The following is a 25278-nucleotide window of genomic DNA, read 5'->3' on the forward strand; positions in this document are numbered from 1 at the left end:
GATTATTGTATTGATCATAGTTTTCAGACTTGGCAATGTGAGGGATCTTAAAGAACACCTCATTTTACATAGGAAAAATTGAAGCCCAGGAAGTAAGCTGCCTGAGGTCACCAGGCAATAAGACAACTAAATATTCAAATCTAGATCTGACTAGTACTGTTTTCTACCACTACACATATAAGCACCATTCTAATTTCCTGAGTATTCCATAGACAGATGATACTCAAGAATTGTGGTTGATGACCTGTAGTTGGCTGTTAAGATAATATCCCAAGCCAACATTCAGGAGCTCCTGAACTTCACATCTGTTCTTTTGTTCTTTTGCTCATGATTATATACTCCCTAAAGTCAGGTTTCAGGTCTTATGTTTCTCTTTAACTGGCTCAGCACTTATAGGGTGATTGAATAACCAGTGAACAATCCAACTTCATGTTCTGTTTTGCTTTATTTTTTAATTTGAAGTCTCCTCTACAATTCATGCAAAGTTTGAAATCCTATTAGAATATGACCTCCCATTAGAATATAAGCTCTTTAAAAGGAGAAAGAGAGACATTCTTTATATTTTTTTTATCCCTGGTGCCTAGCACAGTGCCTGGATCATAGTGGGTATTTAAAACTTTTATTGGTTTGATTGAATGAAAAAAGTATAGTCATCTAACCTTGGCTTCAACTCTTCAATGTTGAACTCATTATCTCTACAAGTAGCCCATTCCATTTCTGGAATTGTTACTTAGTTCTTCCTAATACTGAATTTTTAAAAATCTTACTCCTTATAATTTCTTCCCAATGGTTCTAGTTTTCAGGTATATGACCAAACAGAATGTCTAACTCCTCTTTGACATAAAGGTTCTTCAGATATTTTTACAGATCTTCTTTTTCTTGGCTATATATTTCTGATTTATTTCAAATGTAAATCCCTCTGTTTTGTAATTAAAGCCCTTCACAACCTGGATCCAGCCTGCTTTTCCAGGTTATTATACATTATTTCCCTTTATCTACTCTGTGTTCTAGACAAACTGACCTTATTGTTTCTACTATACAAGTACTCCATATCCAATCTACCTGTTTTTATGCTATCACCATTGAAAAGCACTCTCTCCTTACCTCTGCCTCTTAGAAACTCCTGGTTTGTAGATATCTTTATATACATACATAGATACATATATATATGCATATACACATATGCACACATACTATCTCCTCCAATAGAATGTAAACTCTTTGGAAGCATAAGTTGTTTCTTTTTCATCTATACCCTCAATACTTAGTATAATATCTGTGGCATAAAAGGCAATAAATACTTATTGTATGGATCTTCATACAATAAGATTCTAAATGTCTAATCATACTAATCACCCTCTCTAGCTTATTAATTTCCTTGTTAAAGTGTGGTACCAAGAGCTGAATATATTATTACAGACTTAAAAGCATCTGTTAGACTAGATAAGGAATTGTGGCTTTCTTTATATAACATAAAACTTAAAGAGCAACATGGTCTAATATATTTATTGGTTTTCCTCTCATATTGGTTATAAATGCAATATCTTTTGCGTATCCAGAAGTCTGGGGGTGGGGTCATAGATGAATAAGTTAAAATAATTGTAGCAATAAGATCTTAGAGTTACATATCACCTTTCTTCTAACTAATTGGAAGAACTCAAATTTTCTAGCTGAATGAAAAAAAAAGTATATATTTTTTTTAAAGAACAAAAAGAACTTTCTTCCTTTCACACTTTTTCATTTCCAAGTGTCTGGTAGCTGAAAAATCATGATGATATTTTCTAGAAATCTATAATTTCTTCTTTTGAAGCAGAAATTCTAGATTTTAGATTTGTGGGTGTTATCGAAAAATGCCTCCAAGCCTCCAGTAATTTTTTGTTACTGTACTGCATACAATACATTCAGGTCTCTATAAGGTCTCTCTATGAATCAAAGCCTGTCAGACTGTGGTAGCTACAATGGGAAGTTTCTAGTACTTTGCTGGCACTTCTGAATCTTTTTGCTGGATTGAATAAGTCTAAAGTAGGATCCTTGTAATGTGAGCCAATAGATGAAGCATTATTTGTAAGGACTAAGGACAACAAATTTTAAAGCCAATAATTTTCTTTTAAATTAATAATTTGGGCTTTTTATTGTGTAAAATAATTTAACTATGTCAGATGATGCAAAAATAATTCTAGGCCATAGAAAAAAATTTGGGGTTTGAAATCAAGGAATATGAATTTGAATCTTGACTCTTGACATTATATTAACAACATATGATCCTGAGCAATTGATATAACCTACCTTGACCTAAGATTCTTCGTCCATAAAATGAGAAATTTGGACCACATGAAATTCCAAGGTCCATTCCAATATGCCTAAAGTTCAATAGAACCAGTGCTAAAGTTCAAAAGATCATTATGGAATTTGAATTATAAACTTGAATCCCTGATTGTGAAATAATAAAATAAAGATAATTTTAGTAGTTTAATAAATAATACTTAGCATTTACAAAGTACCTTAGGTTTGTAAAGCATTTTATATATATTATCTCATTTGATATCTCATTGTTGTTCAGTCATTTTTCAATTGTGCTGAATTCTCCTTAATCCTATTTGGGGTTTTCTTGGCAAAGATAGTAGAGTGCTTTGCTATTTTCTTCTCCAATTCATTTTACAGATGAGTAAACTGAGGCAGACAGGGTTAAATAACTTCTACAGCTAGGATGTATCTGAGGTCACATCTGAATTCAGAGCTTCCCGATTTCAAGTCCATTGTGCCCCCTAGCTGCCTTAACTTGATATGTTACAGGACTTTAAGGTGATTATATTCCTTGATACCTGCCTTTTATAAAGGTTTTTTAAAACTTTCTTACCACTAGATTGTTACTTACCAGTTGATGAACTCTTTTGGCCTTCCTGACTGATAAAAATTACTAAACTAGAATATGCTCCTTGGTTTTTCTGCAGCCTCATTCCATTTTTACAGTTATGGTGATAAAGGGTATTAAGAATCAAGTAGTTCTTAAGCTTCCCATTAAATAATTTAATTGTTCCTGTTCTTAATGTATATAACCCTTGTGTTGAAGGGTTGACTGCACAAAAGCAAGTTTTGATATGAGAATATCCTACTTCTCTCTGAAGTGCTTTTTGACATCCAAGTGACATCAATATCTACCTCATTTTATCCTTACCTAGATGGAACTACTAACTATAATGCACTCCCATAAGAATAGCCAACAGCTCCCTTTCCAAACATTCAGATTCACCAGGCATAAAATATGTTGTATTTACATCATAAGTGAAGGACTCACATAGTCTCATCAAAAAAAAAAAAAAAAAAAAGCCCATTCTCCTTTTCGGTGGCCAAACTATCAAACAAGTCTTCCCCCATTCTTTACAATTAGATGGAAATCCCCCCCAAAAAAAAGGCATTATGGATGCTTCCTTTTCACTTTTTGCCTTTCCCTACACAGATATTCTCAATTTCTTCTTCTCCCCACTTTATGATTCTCCAGTATATGACTCTTTTAGAATGAAATAGCTAGATTTAGACTTATAAAAACATCTTGCTCTTCACAAATTCAGGGCTAGAATGCTTATAGATCATTCTGATCTTTTGTTCAGTTTCACAGGCAGCTTGTAAGGCAGTTTGGTGGCACACTGGATGGAACACAGAGTCTAGAGTCCTAAGTTCAAGTCTAACCTGACACACTAGCTGTGTGGCCTCTGTCATCCTCAGTTTCCTCACCTACTTCACAATTGTTCTGATGATCAATTTCTCATTTATTTATTTATCTCATTATTTATAAAGCACTTAGAACAGGGTCTGATACATAGCAGTCACTTATTAAGTGCTTTGTTCCCTTCCTAGAGTCAGGAAGACTCAAATTCAGTTCAGATTCAGCCTCAGTCATTTACCAGCTGTGTTACACTGGGCAAGTAACTTAATCTGTTTGCTTCATTTTCCTCAGCTATAAAATGGGGGAAATAAAAATACCTATCTCAAAAGGTTGTCATCATGATCAAAGGAAATACTTGTTCAAAGCTCTTAATACATTGCCTGGCACAAAATAAGTGCTATATAAATGCTTATTTCCTTCCCTCATCCTATTCTCCTTTTCCCAACACTGGGCCCACCCTCCAGAAGTAGGGTTAGAATCCGGAAAACCTGAATTCAAATCCAGCCAAAGACCTTTATTAACTGTGTAACCCTACAGTCAGGTAAAGGGAGTTAAGGAAGTCTCTCAAAACTCCAAGAGTCATATGAATAATGAATAGAAAGTTCCCTTTTTTGGACCTGGAAACAGAAGAGGACATATTAGTAGATCTAAATCAACTCAGAAAGAAGTGAAAATTCAGATTTAGAGAAGTGAAGATTCAAAATCTCTAAATGCTATTCTTCCTTTTCCACTGAATCTGAATGTTCACTTCTCTGAGTTAAATTAGATCTACTAATGTTCTCTCTCTATCTTCAGATCCCCAAAGGGGTACCACCTATTCATTATCATCTTTCAGTCATCTTTCACTGACACATGGGATGCTGAGAGATCCCCTTAACTCCCTCTACCTGGGTGTCCCACTATTCCTTATTTTTCCCTATGGGCACTGGACAAACCAAACAAATTAATCCAGAGATATCTTCAAAAAGCAGTGGAAATATCAAAACACTTTGATCGGGTTTGCAGAGTTTATAAATCTTCTCATTTATGATTCAGAAGAAGGGTTTCTAGAGGAGTACATTGGAAGATGCCACAAGGGCAAAGATTCATATTCCAAGTATGTGTATATTACTCAAATTATGACATGCAGTTGGACACACAGCTCATTAAATTAAGCTATAAAAATATGTAGCTATGATACTCATGACAAATGGCCTGAGTACAGAGGAAGAAATAAGGATGAAATGCATTTGGAAAGTGTAATCTTTTCAATGATTCCAAGCTGTTTCTTGTTACAAAAGCTCATCTTCTGAACAGCAACATACTTTTGGTGATACTTTAAGGTTCACTATAAGTCCCCATTCTCAGAAGAATCAAAACTTTCACATGACACAAAGTACAATAGAGACACTATAAATGATCTTTAGAAAAGGAAGTGGGTTAACAAATGAAGAAAAACATATGGACAGCTCAGGTGCTATCTTGGTATCCCTATAACATTCAAAGAATCAAAGAAATGCCTTCAGAACCTTGAATGGATCCTCCATGGAGAAAAGTGTAGACAACCAATGTAATCAAAGGGAATTGCTCCCTTAGATTTTGCCATCTATTTTTTCCTTTTTCCTCTTATATTGTCTAGCCTCATTCGTTCCTTAGTTAGAAATCCTTGATAAATAAAGTCTTTGGAAATGTTTGTCCATGATTATCTTTGATCTGATTGTCTTTGGTCAAAAAGAGATGACCAAATGATCAAATAATCTGCTGGGATTATTAATAAAATGATTAAATTTATACTTCCCCCCCAAAAAATCAACAATTAAGCACAGACAAGTTACAGATTACACCAGTGAAAAGATCAGAGAAGTAATTCAAACAAAGTTGCAGTTAGTATTAAAATTAGTATCCAAGTCCAGCTATCCTAACTCTAATTCTAAAACTCAGAATAACAAGAATATATTATTTTAGTCCAAGAAGAGACTCCAGAAGCAAGAGGGAACAGTGGATAGAATCATAAATATCTGAGTTCAAATTCAACCTCAGATGCTTACTAGCTATGTGACTCTGAGCAATTCATTAACCTCTCTTGGCCTTAGTTTCTACATCTGTAAAATGGGGATATTTATTATTATTTTTACTATTTATCTACTTCAACCCACATTTGATGCCACCTTCTGCAAGAAGCCTTCCTCCTGGTTTCCTTCCTTCCCAACTGCTGGTACTTTGTCTAAGACTGCCTTCAATCTTCTCTGCATGTATCTTCAATGTAGGTGAAAGGGATTCTTTGCCTCAATTGCCACTGGGCCTTAATCGCTAAATGCATACAGCCTCAGTTAAACAGAGATCTGTTGAAGACCTTAGCTTAAAAAGACCATGGTTTTACATTTAACCCATCCCATCTCCAGTCGTCTTGATCTATATCTGGTCACTGGACCTAAATGGCTCTCACTCCCTGATATCATGATCTTCTTTGAGAATGAAAGACCAACATCAACAACCTACTTAATTGCCAATTGTCTTCTCCATTTTGATATAAGCTGCTTGAGAACAAGGACTGTTATTATTTTGCTTTGTAACCCTAGAGCTAAGCACTATGTCTGGCAAATAGTAAGTTTGTGGACTAAATGAATGAATGACCACTTCCAATCAAACAAATGATTATTCTATCTTTGATTAAAAATTCTAATAATGGGTAACTTACGACAGTTCATTTTCCTCTTGCAAAGCTCTTAAGAAACCTTCCTTACATCAGAATAAATATAACTGTTTGCAACTTTCACTCACTGTTCTTAGCTCCATCTGTTGGGGCTATATAAAACAAAGCAAATTCTTTTCTTGGTATAAGTCCTTCAAACTCTTGAAGTCAAGTATTCCATTCCTTCACAGCTTGTCTTCTCTTCTCCAGTCCAAACATTCCCAATTTCTTCAACCATTCCTCATATGGTATGAACTCTGAATTGTTTTTAGACATTCAAGCTTTTCCTTCCTAAAACATGGTACCCAAAATTGAATACATGTTCCATACATGTGCAATAGGTCAATCACCTCAGTGATATTTAAATTCCACCATACTACAATGGCATGACAGGATAACAGTGAAGGAAGAAACCACTCTGATGAAACTACCCATCTATCTATATATCAAAGAAAGAAAATTAAATTTAAGAAAACCACTCCACCCATTTTAAAGAATCCAGAAAGCAAAAAAAAATTAATTCACACAGTTTTGTTTTTCATATCCTGTGGGGAGTTTTTTTGTTTTGGTTTTTTGGTAAAGAGCTGCTAAAGTGCTGGCCACAATATGACAAGTAGTACATCTGATTTGTCTTTTGTTTTGCACACACAAGTTCTTATTTCTTTCTAATTGTGCAAAACTTTGGGAAGGAATTATTCGAGAAAGAACTATTAAGTAGCTCTGGAGATGGAGACAGAAATCGGAAAATATTTTTAAAGGTTACCCAAGATAAAAGGCTTGGGAAAATGTGTAATATGGGATGTGTTTCATAGTAAACTGATGGTCAAAACTGATAGAAAGTTTAACAACATCAAAGAAAGTCTTGCCTGAGAGAAGGTTATAAAATTACAGAGACAGGGGAACATCTGATATTGAACTGTTCGATTGCAAAAGAATTCTAGATAAGAATCGCTTTGGCAAATTAAGATATTAGAAACCTACTTAAAATGCTATGTATATGTGAGTTATTTTGATGATACTTACTATTATTATCTATAAATTTCAATTATATCATTGCCAAGTCATGCTTTCAAATATTGTTGTAGTTATTTGGCCATGTTTTACACTTTGCGACCCATTTGGGATTCTCTTGGCAAAGATACTGAGATGGTTTGTCATTTCCTCCTCCAGCTCATTTTACAGATGAGGAAACTACTTGTCCAAGGCCACATAGTAAATATCTAAGGCCACATGTGAATTCAGGAAAATGAGCCCTGATTCCAAGCCCAGCATTCTATTCACATACCACCTAGAAGCCTTGTCTTTACAATATAGTAATTACATGAAAAAAGTGTACTGCAAAAATTACTATATAACTGCTTAACTTTTTATCTTATTTATAAGGCAGCGTGGTTTAGTGAAAAGAAGAGTAGACTAAAAATGGACACACAAGTTTCATTCCTTCGGTTCAACCAATATTTTGATATTAATTAGTTATATGAACTTTATCAAGCCATTTAGCCGATCTGGACTTCAATTTATTCATCTGTAAGTGAGAAAATATATTCATCTATAAAATGAGAATTAAGACCAGATGATCTCTAAGGTACCTTTCAGCTTAGAATTCTATTACTAACCCAACTTTTGATTATAAAGCAAGTAGATGAACTGCCAGTTGTAAGGTCAGATTACTTCCTTTATAGACACCTTTATAGTCACAGTCTGAACTGAGAGACTTGGGAAGATCTGGACATGCATCAAAACTTTCTCGAACAATTCATAAGAGAATAACATGTTGTTTCATCAAAACAGCAATAAAATTATGAAACAAAGAATTAATGCAGGAAGATGCCCAATAAAACTAACAAAAATTACCCATTTGATGCTAACTTGATATATGGATCAAATAAGTATTTTAATACTTTACTCAGTATGTCACCATGGCCAAAAATTCATCACCAAGGGATCAGTATTTTCAACATATACTAGGATAGCCCTCAGACAACAGATGCAGTTGGTCATTGGGTTTTTATTAGAAATCTCCGTTGTATATATAACCCTTGAGAATCCAAGATCACCTCTACACTACAATGAGGCAGTCTGAATTACTCACTGCCTAAAAATCCTCTCTTTTATACCAGTATTTTGTTAGTGGAGCTACAATGCTGTGAACAGAATCATCTTGAAAAAAAATCAAAATTAAAGGTAAGCCAAAAGATAATGGTAAGTTGCACACTGCAGTCATCTGAAGGTCATAGAATAGTTCCAAAGATGACTTTCAGTCAAGAAGTGGCATTAAATAAATTAGAAAAGAGGTTTATTGTTTATGTAGTGAGAATGAGAAACAAACTCTATATACTCTAAACTCTATATACTCTAAAGAACTATCAGGCAACATTACATTCATCCACTTTCAAATGGGAAAATTTCTACCATCACATTCATTTATATCATGGTCCTTCTCTTTAACAACTGCCATATTTTTTTTATTTACATCTTTGACACTCTTTTCTAAATCCTAAATAGGCAACTAGTCTCAGGGTGAGTGAAGGAAGATCTTTTGTACCTTTTAATGATCTTTCTTCCACTGAAGAATTACTACCACCTTATTATTTATTGTCAATTATTGTGAGTCCTACTTAATATCTTAATCTTTCTCTTGTATATGTTTTGTTATACAATGTTCTCTCTAAAATCCATTCTATTATTACTATCATACTGATTAAATATCCACTGGTCAATAAGAAAGAAAGGCTGGAGGTAATTTTTATATTTAGAATTTACATACATTAAGTCTCTTAGAGTTGTCTTTTGTTTATTTTAGAAAAAATAAATTTAAAATATTTCACTTTATCAGAAACAGCCTACAAATAATATCATTTTAATACTAGAAGAAATTTTAAAATCATGAGACTTTCTGTTTCTATGTGATATACTAAATAACACATTGGGAAGAAAATTCTTGTTTTAAAATTTTGATGCTTCAATATACTATACATCCTTTTTAGAAAAATTCTTCTCCAAAATTATTATATAATTAGAATTTGTTCATTCTCTAAAAATTACTTAGTAAATACTAACTATATCTCTCAGGGTTGCTATGAGGTTTAAGTGTGATATCTATAAAAAGCCTTGCAAATTTAAAAGCACTATGTAAATGTTAATACTATGATTTTGACGATGATGAAATCATCTAATTCTAAATTCTAAGTTTATTAGAATTCTAAATAACATCTCATTTCTAAAAATTGATAACAGCAAAGTCTCTTTGTCCATCCTAAGGAATTACAAAGAAATGTAGAGCAGAAAAGAAATAAAGTTATACAGCAGTCACATAGGTAAACATCAAACACAATGAAGAAGAAAAAGCATAATTTAATGCAACTTTATTTTTTTAAAAAATCAATTAAAGAGGGAAAATAAATTTACCTATTTTTCAGAAAGGAAAAGCACAACACATTTTTTATTGATTCTCTCTCCCCTAAATCATAAAAATAAACAAGAATATGCTTCTTACCTGCCATTGATGAGTACTTCAGAAAGCCGGTTATTCACCTGGTTATCACTCTTATGACGGAACTGTAAGTGCAAAATGTTTATGAGGAAATCACTTTCTTCAGGACAAAGAAAAAAAAATACTTAGAGACACTTGGGCTTCATAAGGTTCAGAAATGTCACAGGCCCTCCTCCATAAGCAAGTCTACACATACACTAACATCTTGCCTACAAAGTTTAGTTCTGGGTGTTGGCAATTAAGAGAATTAACCATAAGTTTTCTTCAAATTCACATGTTTGGGGTTGACTTTGTGGGAACAATTCTCTATTGATTCTGCATGGTTGTAGAGGGAACACATTCAATTTTTAATCCCCTAGCTAAGATGAAGTTCTCATTTCTTACACATGTGTACTCAATAATTTGTTTTATTAAAACATTATTTACTAAATAACATTTGATCATAACTTTGTTTTATGAATTTCTTTGAAGTTGAAGAAATATTTATATCATGAATTTTATATCCAGAAAAGTTTTCATTGTGGTAAATGAATTTATATGTTATCACAGATTAAGGGGGGGGAATATAATGTTCAATCTAAGATTATATTTTTTTAAACCTATGTGATTTTATTTCCTATTGCATTCCTAAACATCTTAATTACAGAATTAGCCACAGAATTATGAAGTGCCCCAACATCTAGCAATGTAGCCTAGATCACAATTTTGGAACTCCTTAAATTATTGTCATTCCCTAGCAGTTAGAATCTATCTTGCAAATTACCTTAAAACTTTAATGAGTCTCAAAGAGATTTAACTACCTTTAAGGAGGAGGAACTGGTAGCCTTTTCCCTGCATACCTATTTTTTGGACAAAGATACCTTTGTCCTATATTCTTTATGCAGTAAAAATTTTGAAGTGCCCACAATCACTCAGGTATGAAGGTACAATTTGTAGATGAATGTAAACATTCATTAATTCATAAACATATAATAAATTAACAAGCACAGTAGACCGTTTACAAAGGTCATATGGAAGTTTATAAAAATTAGCATTCTACATGATATAGCAAACACTTTGATCACCACTTGTCTGGGTGATATATGAATTATGAACTATATATGGTATATGAGGGGGTACTGTCTGGTGATATGTATACTTGCTTCATGTATTATCCATGGACATCTTAACACATGCTTTCATTTCTGCACCCTTTTGAGACCCATTCACTTGCTGGTTTGGGACTATAGATAACAATGCCACGGTCTTCAGCTTCTAATGAGTCAGGATTTTAGGTGTTCTCTATTCCTTGAGGGCCTCCACAGCTGGAGTATTAAACAGGAAAATAGGAAGAAATCTCTGGATTAAACCTTCCTTTTTCCCTCAGTCACCAAAGAAAATAAGGCAATCTTTGCAAATTCCTCTCTATCTGGTCACCTTTTTGATACTTCAAGGTTCTTTGACATTTCACTGTCGAAAGGGATTGGGATTAGCTGTTAAATGAGCTTCCTAAAATGAGGTGCCCATAACTGAAGAGTTCGCCTTTATGCTAATCCTTCTCTTCTTTTTCCAAACTGGCCACAATCTTCCCCAATAATCCCTCATCTCTCCTATCTCCATCTTCCTCAAAACTCTGTCTTTTATAAACTCACACTGAGCTATTCCTTTCCTTTCCACTCAGGTAAATGTCATGTATACCTGTTACACAAACACACACACACACACACACACACACACACACACACACACACACACACACAACTAACACTCTCTCTCTCTCTCTCTCTCTCTCTCTCTCTCTCTCTCTCTCTCTCTCTCTCCCCCTCCCTCCCTCCCTTCCTCCTTTCTTCCCTCCCTCCCTCCTTTCTTCCCTCCCTCCCTCTCTCCTTCTCTCTTTTTCTTTTCTCTTTCTCTCCTTTTCTCTTATTTTATGCCAGACATTGTTCTAAGTTCTTAGTATACAAATAAAAGCAAAACAATTATTTACCTCAAAAAGTTTATATTATACTGACAAAAGATAGCACATACATAGATGCTGAAAAAGGGTAAGGGGAGTAAGATTATAGGAAGCAACAAAGAATAAAGGCCTGTTTCCTGGGACAAGGTAATGGAAAAGACTAACTTACCAGACCCAATGGATTGCATTATTTCATTGCAAACTATCAAGCTATCATTTTACATAACTCATTACTTCCTTTCTGGTCAATAGGGAATATTTTACAAAGATTTTTTTTCAGATTACTAGAGCAAAAGCAATCTGGAAATCTACTTAGATAAAACAGCAAAGTGGTCCTTTTTCTTCTGGCTTTTTTCCTCATTGTTTTTTAAATCTTCCCATATTGTTCATGCCTTGGTCATGACTTCTCCCACTGGAACAAGGAGGAGGAAGAGGAGAAGAAAAGCTGAACACATCACTTCTGAAACTTTTTCTTATTAATCTTTAAATTCAACATAAGCTTAACCCAGTTCCAAACCCCAGGTTCATAGATAGGAACACAAAGGAAAGAGGATGCCTCCAGAATTTCTAAGCTTTCTTTCATCCAGCTCTAATTTCTCTCACTTTTTTCATTCCTTACTATGTTATTCTTATCCCATTTAACCCTAAAATAAAAAAAGAGGTCAAAAGTAGCATTTGTGTCTCTTTTCTGAAAGCACAGACTAGTAACATTTAATTTTTGTCACTTTCTCTCAGTAAATCTTAGGTAAAATGTTTTCCTTTCAAAACTCTTTTATTTAAATTGTTCCAAAGTACACGAAGGGCACCATTCCTCTTTGGTATAATTAATACTATTGCTGATAATAACAATAATAACATTTAAATAGAGTTTGGAGATTTATTGCCTTCTATATTCTTTAGAGATTGTGAGGATTCATATTTCACAGTCATCCATCATTAACCAGATGACTATTGTTAGAAAAAATGGGGAAGCAGATTGAGATCACTCAAAATGCTATATATTTTCCACATGCAGTCCAGAACACTTGTCTCTCATTAATTTCTGGAAGAAGTTTATTCTTCATCTCAATGACTGACCAAGATAAAAGTACTAATAGATTAACTCATTTTGCTACTATTCAATTGTTTGTAACTGTATGGATAAAATGCATTCTTTGTCCATTCTTTTTTTTCCTCTGGGTGAACTGTTGGCTCTCAACAATCTGGAGTGGTTATGATTATCATTGAGGACACCTGGAAATATTTTGGAACTTAATATAACCAAAAAATGTTGTATGCAAACAAGATCTTCTGGAAGATGCCTCCTTCTATATCAGGGACCTTTAACCAGGGGTTCATGAATGTTGATATTGTATCTTCACATAAATATAATTAATTTTCTTTATAATTCCATATTATTTGTGCCTTTTAAGAGACCATTGTCATGAGGAGTCCATAGGCTTTACTAGGTTGCCAAAGGGATCAATGACACAAAAGGTCAAGAATCCTTGTTCTATTAGGGAATCTTTCTTTCATCAGAATACCATCCAGAACTATAGATTTGTTTCTTAAGTATTCACCTCCCTGTGTTGTGTTCCTTTTGATCTCCAGATCAAAAGATCTTCAGATCTTCTGATCTTCAGAAGATATTTGAATAATTCTCTCTATTATGGTATATAATAGGAAGGAATATTGCATAATATGAACATATGTATAGTAGCCATCTTGCACAAAAAGGGAAAGCCTCTTAAACTGAATATATTAAATTGAATGCTTTGAAAAAATAAGCACACAATATACTTTGATCCAGTAGTGCTATTACTGCATTTATATCCCAAAGAGATATTAAAGAAGGGAAAGGGACCCCCATGTGCCAAAATATTTATGGCAGTCCTTTTTGTAATGACTAGAAACTAGAAATTAAATAGATGTCCATCAATTGGAGAATGGTTGGGTAAATTATGGTTTATGAATGTTATGGAATATTATTGTGACCAACAGGATGATTTCAGAGAGGCTTGGAGAGACTTACATCAACTGATGCTGAGTGAAATGAGCAGAACCAGGAGATTACTATACACTTCAACAACAATACTGTATGAGGATGTATTCTGATAGAAGTGGATATCTTCGACAAAGAGAAGATCTAATTCAGTTCCAATCAATCCATGATGGCCAGAATCAGCTACACCCAGAGAAGGAACACTGGGAAATGAATGTGGACTACTTGCATTTTTGTTTTTCTTCCCAGGTTATTTTTACCTTCTGGATTTTTCTTGTGCAACAAAAGAACTGCATGGATCTGCACACATATATTGTATCTAGGATATACTATATACTATACTATTTACTAGTATATATATATATATATATATATATATATATATATATATATATATATATATATATATATATATGAGAGAGAGAGAGAGAGAGAGAGAGAGAGAATATATACTATGACATATTTAACATGTATAAGACTGCCTGCCATCCTAGGGGAGGGGGTAAAGGGAGGGAAAGGAAAAATTGGAACAGAAGTGAGTGCAAGGGATAATGTTGTAAAAAATTACCCATGCATATGTTCTGTCAATAAAAAGGTATAATTATAAAAAAAAGAAAAAAGAAGCACACAGATGGTAAACCATGAGATTTGTCTTTTCTGTACCTTTCAGATAATTGTCTAAATAAAGATATGGTCTACTATAAAAAATTATTTATGGTACTCTATCAGCTCCCTAGATCACTAGATAGGCATTAACACAGTTCCCACAGCTTACATTCACTGAGACAACACATAGTTTCCATGCTTTGCTTAGTCCTGGATCAGGCTCACCTTGTGGTCCTGGCTTCCCATTTTCACTCAAGCAAGGCAGCTAGTAGCCTGGGACTTGTCTGAAGAACCAGACATTTTAATCCCCCACAGTCTTCCTCTTTATAGATTTCTAGTGCAATTTCTTTCCAATTATGATTAATGAGAGGTAATTGTATCTAATCTGGCTCCTGACCCATCATTCTAAACTCTAGTCATCTTCTTAATATGTCCCTTAGTACCTATTCCTACCCTCTTTCTACCTCTTATTCTGGAAACCACTTGTGAAAAGTCAATCAATTGCCTTGTTTCCACTCACTGTTCCAATGACTTCTAAAACCAAATTTCCCTTCCTAACTCCACCTTTCCTATGTGTATTATCTTATTCTGTTAGAATATAGACTTCTTGAGGGCAGGAATTTTCCTACTTTTTGTATTTATATCCTCAGAGCTTAGAATAGTTGCTGGCATTCCAGTACTTTTGAGTGGAAGAGGATTTAGCATCATTATTCAGCAATTGGGGCTCTATTCTATTATCAAGCACATTTTATAATTCATTTTATTTAAAATACATTGTTGTTGCTGTTGCTTAATCATGTCTGACTTTTGTGACTCCATTTGGGAGATTCTTAAACAGAGATACTAGAGTGGTTTGCAAACCATCTCCTTCTCCAGTTAAGGAAATAGAGGCAAATAGGATTAAGTGACTTGCCCAGAGTCACACAGTTGGAAGTATCTGTCTGGATTTGAACTCAATAAATTGAGTCTTCTCCCTTCCTAGAAGGGTCCTCTATCTACTGTGCCACTTATCAACTATTCTAGTGAAATATTACATAACAGTACACAGCAAGAAAATAAACCATTCCATATTCAGTTCTTTTCAATAAACATTAAGCACTACTGTGTTCAAGGTGTACTCTAGGTCCTAGACATAAAAAAGACCAAAATGAAATAATATCTGGAAATCCAAGGAATTTGCATTCTGCTTAAATTAAATAGGGAATAGAAATGAGAATTTAAAATGATAAGGAAGAGTTTGAGCAAATACTCACATAGTCATCAGTGGCATCTTTGACAGCAGTAATAGTTAACACCAGGACTAAAGGCACTATGGTTGTAAACCATGACAATGAAGATATTTCTGGAATTAGCTGCAAGAGACAATTTTAAATTTTATTATCCTAAAAGTCACAGATTTTATTAACCAATAATGTATCATTTTTCTTTGGTAATATAATTTGTTAAAATTATAATATTGTCACCTAAAAATTCCTTAACTCTAATGAGTGATGAAAGGATATTGCAAAGGATTTTCAGTGCATTCATCTGCAAACAAACTGCATTATTTAACTTTTTTTTCAAATTAATCTCCCTCAGAATATATTTCATAATATATTTTTACAAAGTGGAGAATTTTCTTAAACTCCAATGAGTCAGTGAAAATTAGTTTCTTGAATGCTTTCACAAGCAATATTAATTTGGCAAAAATATTCTTTAGAGACATTAAGTTCTGTTTTTTTTTTCAATTTAACCACTTTAAAGCTTTAGATAATACTCTCCTTGTCCTCTTCTCTTTTTATCCCCACCCCCAAACATTTCTAAATATTCACTAAGGGTTCTATGTCTAGGTAACAGGGCTCTTCAGATATGAAATGAGGGATTGAACTAGAAGTCCTCTAAGATCCCTTCCAACTCTCAGTCTATCATCCAAAGATGAAGCTGTAAAAAAACTCATAGTAAGAGGTAAGAAATTAAAATCCTCTTTCCACCTCTGCCACTAAGCAGCTTGTGTTCTTATTACTGTTAACCTCTCTTGATTTCTATTACTTCTTTAGCAAAATGAGAGGAGTGATCTCTATGGTTCCTTCACAACTCCAAAATTGTTTGATTATGTGAAAGTCTTCCATTGTAGAAACAATAAATCCTGCTCACACTAAACATTGAGTTTCAGATATGCTGCCCAAGCTTTAGGAACCTGAGAAATCAAAGCTGCTACAAGAAGAATGTCAAGAGCCACACTCAAATAATTAAAATAAGTAAAACCAAAAGCACTCTCTGGCAGAAAAAAAAACAACCTTATTTTTGAGTTTGGTGATTTTAATAATTTCTTAATGAAGAGGTATTTATTTGTACTTTAAAAAACTACAACTAAATTCCCATTTCAATGTCACATCATGACATAGTGTTTAATCTCAGTTCTTGAAGACTATATTTGCCAACAGAGGACAAACTCTAGCAGTTCTATGAAGTTTTAAAGACCTCATGAAAAAAAGTCTGAGGACAGTTTCTGTGATTCTACATCTATTCTGAGGGCCAGCCAAATAAGTCCAGATAATTAACCATCAGGTGACAGATTTTTTTTAGATGCAGAAAATAAGAGGTATTATAAATTATTCATGCAGGAAGAATTATTCATAGAAATCCAAGATGGAATATTTGAAAGACTAAAATATATTTAGAAAAAATTTTCTCAAAAGTGTCCTTTTTAAAAAATTTCTAATATTTCTGTTATATTTTGTGGATGTTGGGGTTTTTAGGATGAAGAGGGAAGAGTTAAAGGAGGCAGGGGTTCATGACCATGTCTCTTTTATTAAAAAAAAAAAAAAAACATGGAATGATGAAAGTTATCAAATTAAGCTCTAAAAAGAACTTGGTTATTCTCCTTTTCCCTCAGCCTGAAAATATTAGCAATGTCAAGTGAGGAAATAAGAAAACATGGAGTAAAGTTATTAACAATAATTACTAGGACCTGGCATGGTTCAAATAAAGGGCAAGGCTGAGTTTAAAATTGACCTTGAGACTTAGAATGATGAATGTGATGTTTTAATGTGCTACTGGCATTCACATATTCAATAAGAAAAACAACATAATAGCCAGGAAAATCTGATCTGAAAGGACAATTTACCTAATCATGGGTATTGCACTAACTGGATTTCTTCATGTTTCCAAAAGTTAATAAAATAATTTTCATAACAAATTCAATAAGTCCAATCCACTCCAAAAAACAAACACATATTAAGCACATACTGTATGCAAAGGATTCCTCTAATAGGTGTTGTTGTTCAGTAAGTTTTCCTCAGTTGTGTCCAACTCTTCATGACTCCATTTGGGGTTTTTCTTGGCAAAGATACTGGATTGATTTGCCATTTCCTTGTCCAACTCATTTTACAAATAAGGAAACTGAAGCAAACAGGATTAAGTGACTTATCCAGGATCACACAATTAAGATATGCAACCTGATTTTGAAATCATGAAGATTAGTCTTTTTGACTCCTGGCCCAGCATTCTATCCATTGCACCATTTAACTACTCCCTCTACTAGACATTATGAACAAAATGAAAATCCCTTCTTGCTCTCAAGAGAGTCTAATAGATAGTAAACCAATTGTTAAAGAAAAGGAACTTGTGCATTACCTGCAAAATCAGTAGGAAAAGAAAATAGGCATTGGCCACTCGTTGGAATTGTTCAAATAAATTTACAGGCAAGAAGGTAAGAATATTGTACTTAGAGGTATGGATGCGATTATTCTGGAAAAGAAACATTAAAAAAGACATTAATCTTGGAAGAGGCACTCAATCAATCAATCAACAAGTATTTATTAAGCATCATAATGTGCCAGGATTATAAAGACAAATTATAATTCAGCAAGACTGGAGACAGAATACCAGGGGAGTGCTACTAAATGTTTAACAACTAACTCTCAAAAAAATTTTTCTAATGATACATTTTAAAATTTAATCTGCATTATGAACTTTTTTTTTCATCATTTTTAAGTCTAAATCTACAAAACAATAAATGTGTAAGTTTACTGATTTCTAACACGAAAAGCTGAAAATTAAATAATTAAATTAATTTAAATTTAAATTTAAATTTAAATAATTGGTTCAAAGATTCCTTCTGGCTCCAACACTCTCCTAATCCTTTCTCTGTCATTTGTTACTTTTTTAATCTTTGGAAAGCCACTTCTCTGGAGCCTCAATTCCTTAATGAGAATAGTAGGGGCAGTAGACTAAGTCAGTCCTAAAATGCCTCTAATTCTAACAGCCTGCAATTCTGCACATCTACTAATCAGCAGAGGTTGTACTAACACATGGGAGCCAAATATATGAATTGTGCTTGGATGAGACCCTAGGTCACAGATCTAGAACTGGGGAGATCTTGGAAGTCATCTGGGCTTAGTTGGTTTACAGCTGAGAAAATTGACTCCCTGTCTCACAGGGAGTAAGTGAAGTGGTGTCTGAATCCAGGTTCTCTCACTCCACATCCAGTGCTTTCATTACCACAGACAGACCCAAAGTCAAAGGCCATTTAACTATGGGATTTTATATATTATGCTGTTCAAGGTTAGTACTTTTTCTGGGATGGTTTATTCTTTTTTTTATGATTTTATTTTTAAAAAACAGAATTTTTTTAAAAGACAGAAAAGGAAAACAAAACAAATCAGAATATTGTCATGTGCCCAGCAGAAAGGATTTAAAATACATAACAATAAATTACCAGTTCAAGAAAGGATATATTATAGTAGAAGAAATTATATTTATGAATGTCCCTCTTTACTTCCTTGTGGTTGTTCTTTTGCTCTCTATTGGATACTTTTTTTTTTTACTTTATTCTCCCCCCCCCAGCTTTATTCCCTCTACCTTCTCTAAGCAGGGTATAGTTAAGTAAGGATCTATTTATGTATAGGGATGGCTTATTCTTGATAACAGGTAGTCTTTGTCAAAGCACAGCAACACTCCTGGGACAAAAAGCCAATTAGGTTGCAAATCCTCTACTCCTGAGATTACCTATTCCCGTATTTCTAGTGTGCCATTCTCGTTTCTGTCACTTAGTTTGAAATGAACACTCATTGGGGCTCTTCAAGTTCATATGTAGGTTTGGGAACAGTTCCTGAAAGTGAGCAAGCACCAACAGGCCCAGTGACCAAAATAAATTAGCCAACAGAATCAACAGATGTGAGGTAGTAGCCTCCTAGAAACTAAGCTGTTTTTACAGGGTCACAGATTTAGGTCTGGGAGGGACCTCCCAGGGTCATCTAAACAAAATTCTTCGTTTTAAAGATTTGGAATAGAGGTCCAGAAAGGGCTTGCCCAAGATTAGACATAAGTGTCTGATAGTAGGGCTTTGAGCCCTATATTCAGAACTGCTTCCTCTACATTATACTGCTTTCTTAGATTGTGATTTTATAGAATTTTATGTCTATGGGAGATAGGGGAGGATTCAAAGGAAACCTACTAGGAAGAAGTTTTGAATTTTATTTGCCGAATGATTTAAAAATAACAAATAAAGAACAGTTGATAATGTAGCACTATATAAATATTGATTACTCTTCTCCATTTATATGGTTCATATTATGCTAAGCACTTTAAAAATTATCTTATTTGATTCTCACAGCAAAAAAAAAAAAAAAAAAAGAGTGCTATTATTTTCCCTATTGTATACATAAAGAAACTGAGGCAGAAGAAATTATATGACTAACCCAGGTTAACACAAATAATAAGTATTGGAGGGGGCCAAATCAAGTCTTCCTGATTCCAGGCTTAGAACTCTATAGACCTATGACACCTAGATGCCTTGGCAGACATAGGATTTTGAAATAGAAATGGTGATTGTTGTAAATTGGTTACTATCCCCCTAGCTGCTGGTATACTATACACACCACTCCAACACAAAAACCTTATATATATATATAACAGTTTGTATATAATGGATCACTGCCTTGTGACAGAGGAGCTTGCATGGCTCAATGAAATAATTAACTTTATTACACAGGATTATTCAAGATAGATCATTGTGGAGAGTTCAGAAAAAAGATATTCCATTGGAGAAGGTAATGACAAACTACTCCAGGATCTATGCCAAGTAAACCCCATGAACAGATTAAAATGTTAAAAGACATGACATCAGAAGATGAGCCCTTCAATCCAGTAGGTATCCAATGAATTACTGGGGAAGTTTGTAAGGCAAGTACAAATACTCCAGAATGAGTAAAGCACCTGGGCTAAAATCAAAAGGAAGCTCAACTGTAGGTGAAGACAAAAGGAAAATCCAATGTAGAAAAGTTAATATTGCATAAGAAATAGGAGTGTAAGAAATATGAGACAAAACAAGCTGAAATAGTAAATAAAATAGCAAATAAATAGTAAATTAAAAGATCTAAACAGTAACATTTTGATCTTATGAATGGGAAGGGGCAAATTTTATTCAGGTAATCATTACATATATTACTGTGGACAAAAATTTATTTTTTAAAAAGATTTTTATTTTCAAAACATATGCAAGATAATTTGACAACATTGACTCTTGTAACAGCCTTGTGTTTCAGATTTTCTCCTTTTTCTCCCCATCCCCTCCCCTAGATGGCAAGTAATTCAATATGTTAAACATATTAAAATATATGTTAAATCCAATGTGTATAAACATATTTATACAAGTTTCTTGCTGCACAGGAGAAAACAGATAAAAAAATAAAGTAAATGAGTAAGAAAACAAAATGCAAGTAAACAACAACAAAGTGAGAATGTTATGTTGTGATCCACATTCAGTTTTCATAGTCCTCTCTCTGAGTGTAGATGGCTCTCTTCATCACAATATCATTGGAACTGGCATCAATCATCTCATTGTTGGAAGGAGACAATCATCAGAATTTGATCGTCATATAATATTGATGTTGTCATGTATAATGATCTCCTGGTTCTGTTCATTTCACTCAGCCTCAGTTCATGTAAATCTCTCCAGGTCTTTCTAAAATCATCCTCCTGATCATTTCTTACAGAACAATAATATTCCATAATATTCATATACCACAATTTTTTCAGCCATTCTCCAATTGATGCATCCACTCAGTTTCCAGTTTCTGGCCACTACAAAGAGGGCTGCCACAAACATTCTTGCAAATACAGGTCCCTTTTCCTTCTTTAAAATCCCTTTGGGATATAAGGCCAGTATAAACACTGCTGGGTCAAAGGGTATGCACAGTTTGATAATTTTTTGAACATAGTTCCAAATTGCTCTCCAGAATGGCTGAATCCATTCACAATTCCACCAACAATGTATTAGTGTCCCAGTTTTCCCACATCCCCTCTAACATTCATCCTGGACAAGAATTTCTTAGAAAAAAATGGAGTTGGGGCAGTTAGGTGGCGCAGTGGATAGAGCACCAGCCTTGAATTCAGGAGGACCCGAGTTCAAATGTGTTCTCAGACACTTAAGACTTTCTAGCTGTGTACTCCCATTTCTTTGAGGAATTGCCACATTTTGTTGGGATTTACATGGTCAAAGACTTTAGTCAGTGAAGCAGAAGCAGGTTTTTTTTCTGGATTGAAAGAGGTCAATTTATATTCCAATCCTAAGGCAATGTCCAAAGAATGCTTAGGTTATCAAACAACTGGATTCATTTCACATACCTGTAAGGTTATGCTTAAAATTCTGCAAGTTATAATTCAGCCGTATATAACCAAGAATTGCCAGAAGAGCAGGCTTGTTTTTGAAGAGTCTGAGGAACTAGAAACAAAATTCACTGAATTATGGAGAAATCAAGGGAGCTCCAGAAAAAATATCTGCTTCTGCTTCACTGACTAAAGTCTTTGACCATGTAGATCCCAACAAAATGTGGCAATTCCTCAAAGAAATGGGAGTACCAAATCATCTTACTTATCTCCTGAAGAAATTGTATATGGGTCAAGAAGCAACAATTAGAACTGAATATGGAACAACTGATTGATTACAACTAATATGCATAAAACATCAAGCAAAATGCCAAAGTGGATGAATCAAAAGACAGAATTAAGATTGCCAGGAGAAATATCAACAATATCAAATATGCAAATGATACCATTTTGATGGCAGAACATGAAGAAGAATTAAGAAGCCTTTTGATTAGGGTAAAAGAGGAAAATATAAAAGCTTAAAGCTTAATATTATAACAAAGTTATGGCATCTGGTCCCATCATTCCTGGCAAATAGAGTGACAAGAAATAGAAGCAGTTGAAGATTTTATATTCTTGTGCTCAAAGCTCATTGAATATAGTAACAGCAGCCATGAAATTAAAAGAATGTTTGTCCTTTGAAAGAGAGCTGTAGTTGTTGTTTGTCCTTTATTCTCATATTCTCATTCTCATTCTCTCTCTCTCTCTCTCTCTCTCTCTCTCTCTCTCTCTCTCTCTCTCTCTCTCTTCTCTCTCTCTCTCTCTCTCTCTCTCTCTCTCTCTCTCTCTCTCTCTCTCTCTCTCTCTCTCTCTCTCTCTGCCACCTATTTGCTTTATTCTGAACCTTGAGTTTATCATTTCTCTGTCAGGAGTTAGTGTGGCCTTGTAGGTCACTGTATTGATTAGAGATCTTAAATCTTTCAAAGTTGCTTTTTTACAACATTCTTCTTGTTGTTATTATAGAAATTGTTCTCCTGGTACTTCTCTCTTCACTCAGCATCAGTTTGTATATGTCTTCCAGATTTCCCTGAAAGTGTTCCCTTTATTTTTTTAAGTTATTTTATTAAAAAACAGAATAAGAAAAAAGAAAAACAGAAAAGGAATACAAAACAAAATGAAACAAAACAAAAGAAAGCATTGTTATGTGTTCAGCAGAACATCAGAGAGGATTCAAAATATATCACAACAAATTACCAGATCAAGAAAGAATATATATTAGTAGAAAAATTATATTCATGAATGTCCATCTTTACTTTCTTGCAAATTGTTTTTTTGTTCTCTGCTGAGCATCTTTTTTTTACTATATTCTTTTTTCTCCCTTTCATCTCCCCCCACTACTCTCAAGAAGGCTATAATTAATACATAATATATTTATATGTATGTATATATATATATATATATATGCACACACACACACACACATACGCATGTACAAATATACACAAACACATCTTTCCTATCCCTGCTGACTCTTAATTCTGCTCCATAATTTGCCTTGCTATTACTTAACCTCACCCAACCCATGGATCCGTCTTCTTCCCATATCCTTTGCCTTCTGCTCTGCCCATCCCTTCCCGCATTTGTCCTTTATTTTCAAAGAAAACCAATGACATCAGAAAGGTGATGTCTTCACTTGCAAGTGCACAATAAAGAAATCAAAACAGTCAATATTTAAAAAAATAAATCTGACTATCATTGAAAGGACAAATTCTGAATCTAAATCTTAAATACTTTGGCCACATAATGAGAAAACAGAATTAAATGGAAAAGACCTTGATATTGGGAAAGATTGAAGGCAAAAGGAGAGGGAGACGGCAGAGAATAAGATTGAAATATAGTGACATAGAAGCAACAAACATGAGCTTGGAGAGACTGCAAGATGCTAGAGGCCAGAAGGGTTTGATATGCTATATCAAGGAGAAAAAAAAATACCTCCAGAAAGGACTGAGACTGAAGGACATGGAAAGGGATATGACACAATAGCACAAATTCCTCTTAATTAAAACATATTGCCACTTGTTTTCTTTTCCCTGTGATCCATTCTTTAGCCAGATCTCCCATCTTATCTTCATTATTCATACTCTACACTTGATTTATTCAACTCTAATGGAATCTTATTAAAAGGCCTCCATAATCTTGGGCCCTCCCTTCCTTTCCCAATATTTAATACTATTTCTATTTGTTTACTCTAAGATCCAACCAAATGGTAGTACTAGACATTCACTTAACTGGACACTCTGTGCTTCTTCCTCCTCCCACCCTTTATTCCCCCCCTCTTCCTTTCAGAGTATTCCCAGAATATTCTGTTTCCCATAGACACACACAGACACTAATATTCTCATATATTTAATGGCTATTTATTTTCATAATCAACTTTTAATTCCCTTGCTCAAAATCCTTAAGCATTTCTGCATACCCTGACTTTTTTATTTCTTCTCTACAAAGCTTCTTTTCTTTTAAATTATAACTTTTTATTGACAGAACATATGCATGGGTAATTTTTTGCAACACTATTCCTTGCCCTCACTTCTGTTCTGACTTTTCCCTTCCCTCCCTCCATCCCCTCCCCTAGAATGGCAAGCAATCTTATACATGTTAAATATGTTATATTATATCCTAGATACAATATATGTGTGCAGAACCGTACAGTTCTCTTATTGCACAAGAAGAGTTGGATTCAAAAAGTAAAAATAACCTGGGAAGAAAAACAAAAGTGCAAACAGTTTACACTCATTTCCCAGTGTTCCTTCTCTGGGTGTAGCTGATTCTGTCCACCATTGCTCAATTGAAACTGAATTAGCTCTTCTCTTTGTTGAAGATATCCACTTCCATCAGAATACATCCTCATACAGTATCATTGTTGAAGTGTATAATGATCTCCTGGTCCTCTCATTTCATTCAGCATCAGTTGATTTAAGTCTCTCCAGGCCTCTCTGTATTCCTCCTGTTGGTCATTTCTTACAGAGCAATAATATTCCATAACATTCATATACTATAATTTACCCAACCATTCTCCAATTGATGGACATCCATTCATTTTCCAGTTTCTAGCCACTACAAAAAGGGCTGCCACAAACATTTTGGCACATATAAGTCCCTTTCCCTTCTTTAGTATCTCTTTGGGATATAAGCTGCTGGATCAAAGGTATGCACAATTTGATAACTTTTTGGGCATAATTCCAGGTTGCTCTCCAGAATGGTTGGATTCATTCACAACTCCACCAACAATGCATCAGTGTCCCAGTTTTCCCACATCCCCTCCAACATTTGTCATTATCTTTTCCTGTCATCGTAGCCA

The 25278-nt window shown here is 34.1% G+C and overlaps 1 protein-coding gene across 6 annotated transcripts in view; it reads right to left on the reverse strand.

The window, feature by feature from the left end:
• ATP8B4 (ATPase phospholipid transporting 8B4 (putative)) overlaps nucleotides 1–25278 on the reverse strand; it is a 318510-nt gene that overhangs the window by 200488 nt on the left and 92744 nt on the right. For all 6 annotated transcript variants that reach the window (XM_074294471.1, XM_074294469.1, XM_074294470.1 and 3 more), the window contains 3 exons: nucleotides 17967–18080; nucleotides 15605–15703; nucleotides 9832–9893 (listed from right to left, as the gene is read on the reverse strand). In XM_074294471.1, coding sequence (XP_074150572.1) covers nucleotides 9832–9893; nucleotides 15605–15703; nucleotides 17967–18080 — 275 coding nt within the window. The remainder of the gene's footprint in view (nucleotides 1–9831; nucleotides 9894–15604; nucleotides 15704–17966; nucleotides 18081–25278) is intronic.

The sequence above is a fragment of the Sminthopsis crassicaudata genome, chromosome 2 (assembly GCF_048593235.1).
Source record: "Sminthopsis crassicaudata isolate SCR6 chromosome 2, ASM4859323v1, whole genome shotgun sequence".
Classification (NCBI taxonomy): Eukaryota; Metazoa; Chordata; class Mammalia; order Dasyuromorphia; family Dasyuridae; genus Sminthopsis; species Sminthopsis crassicaudata.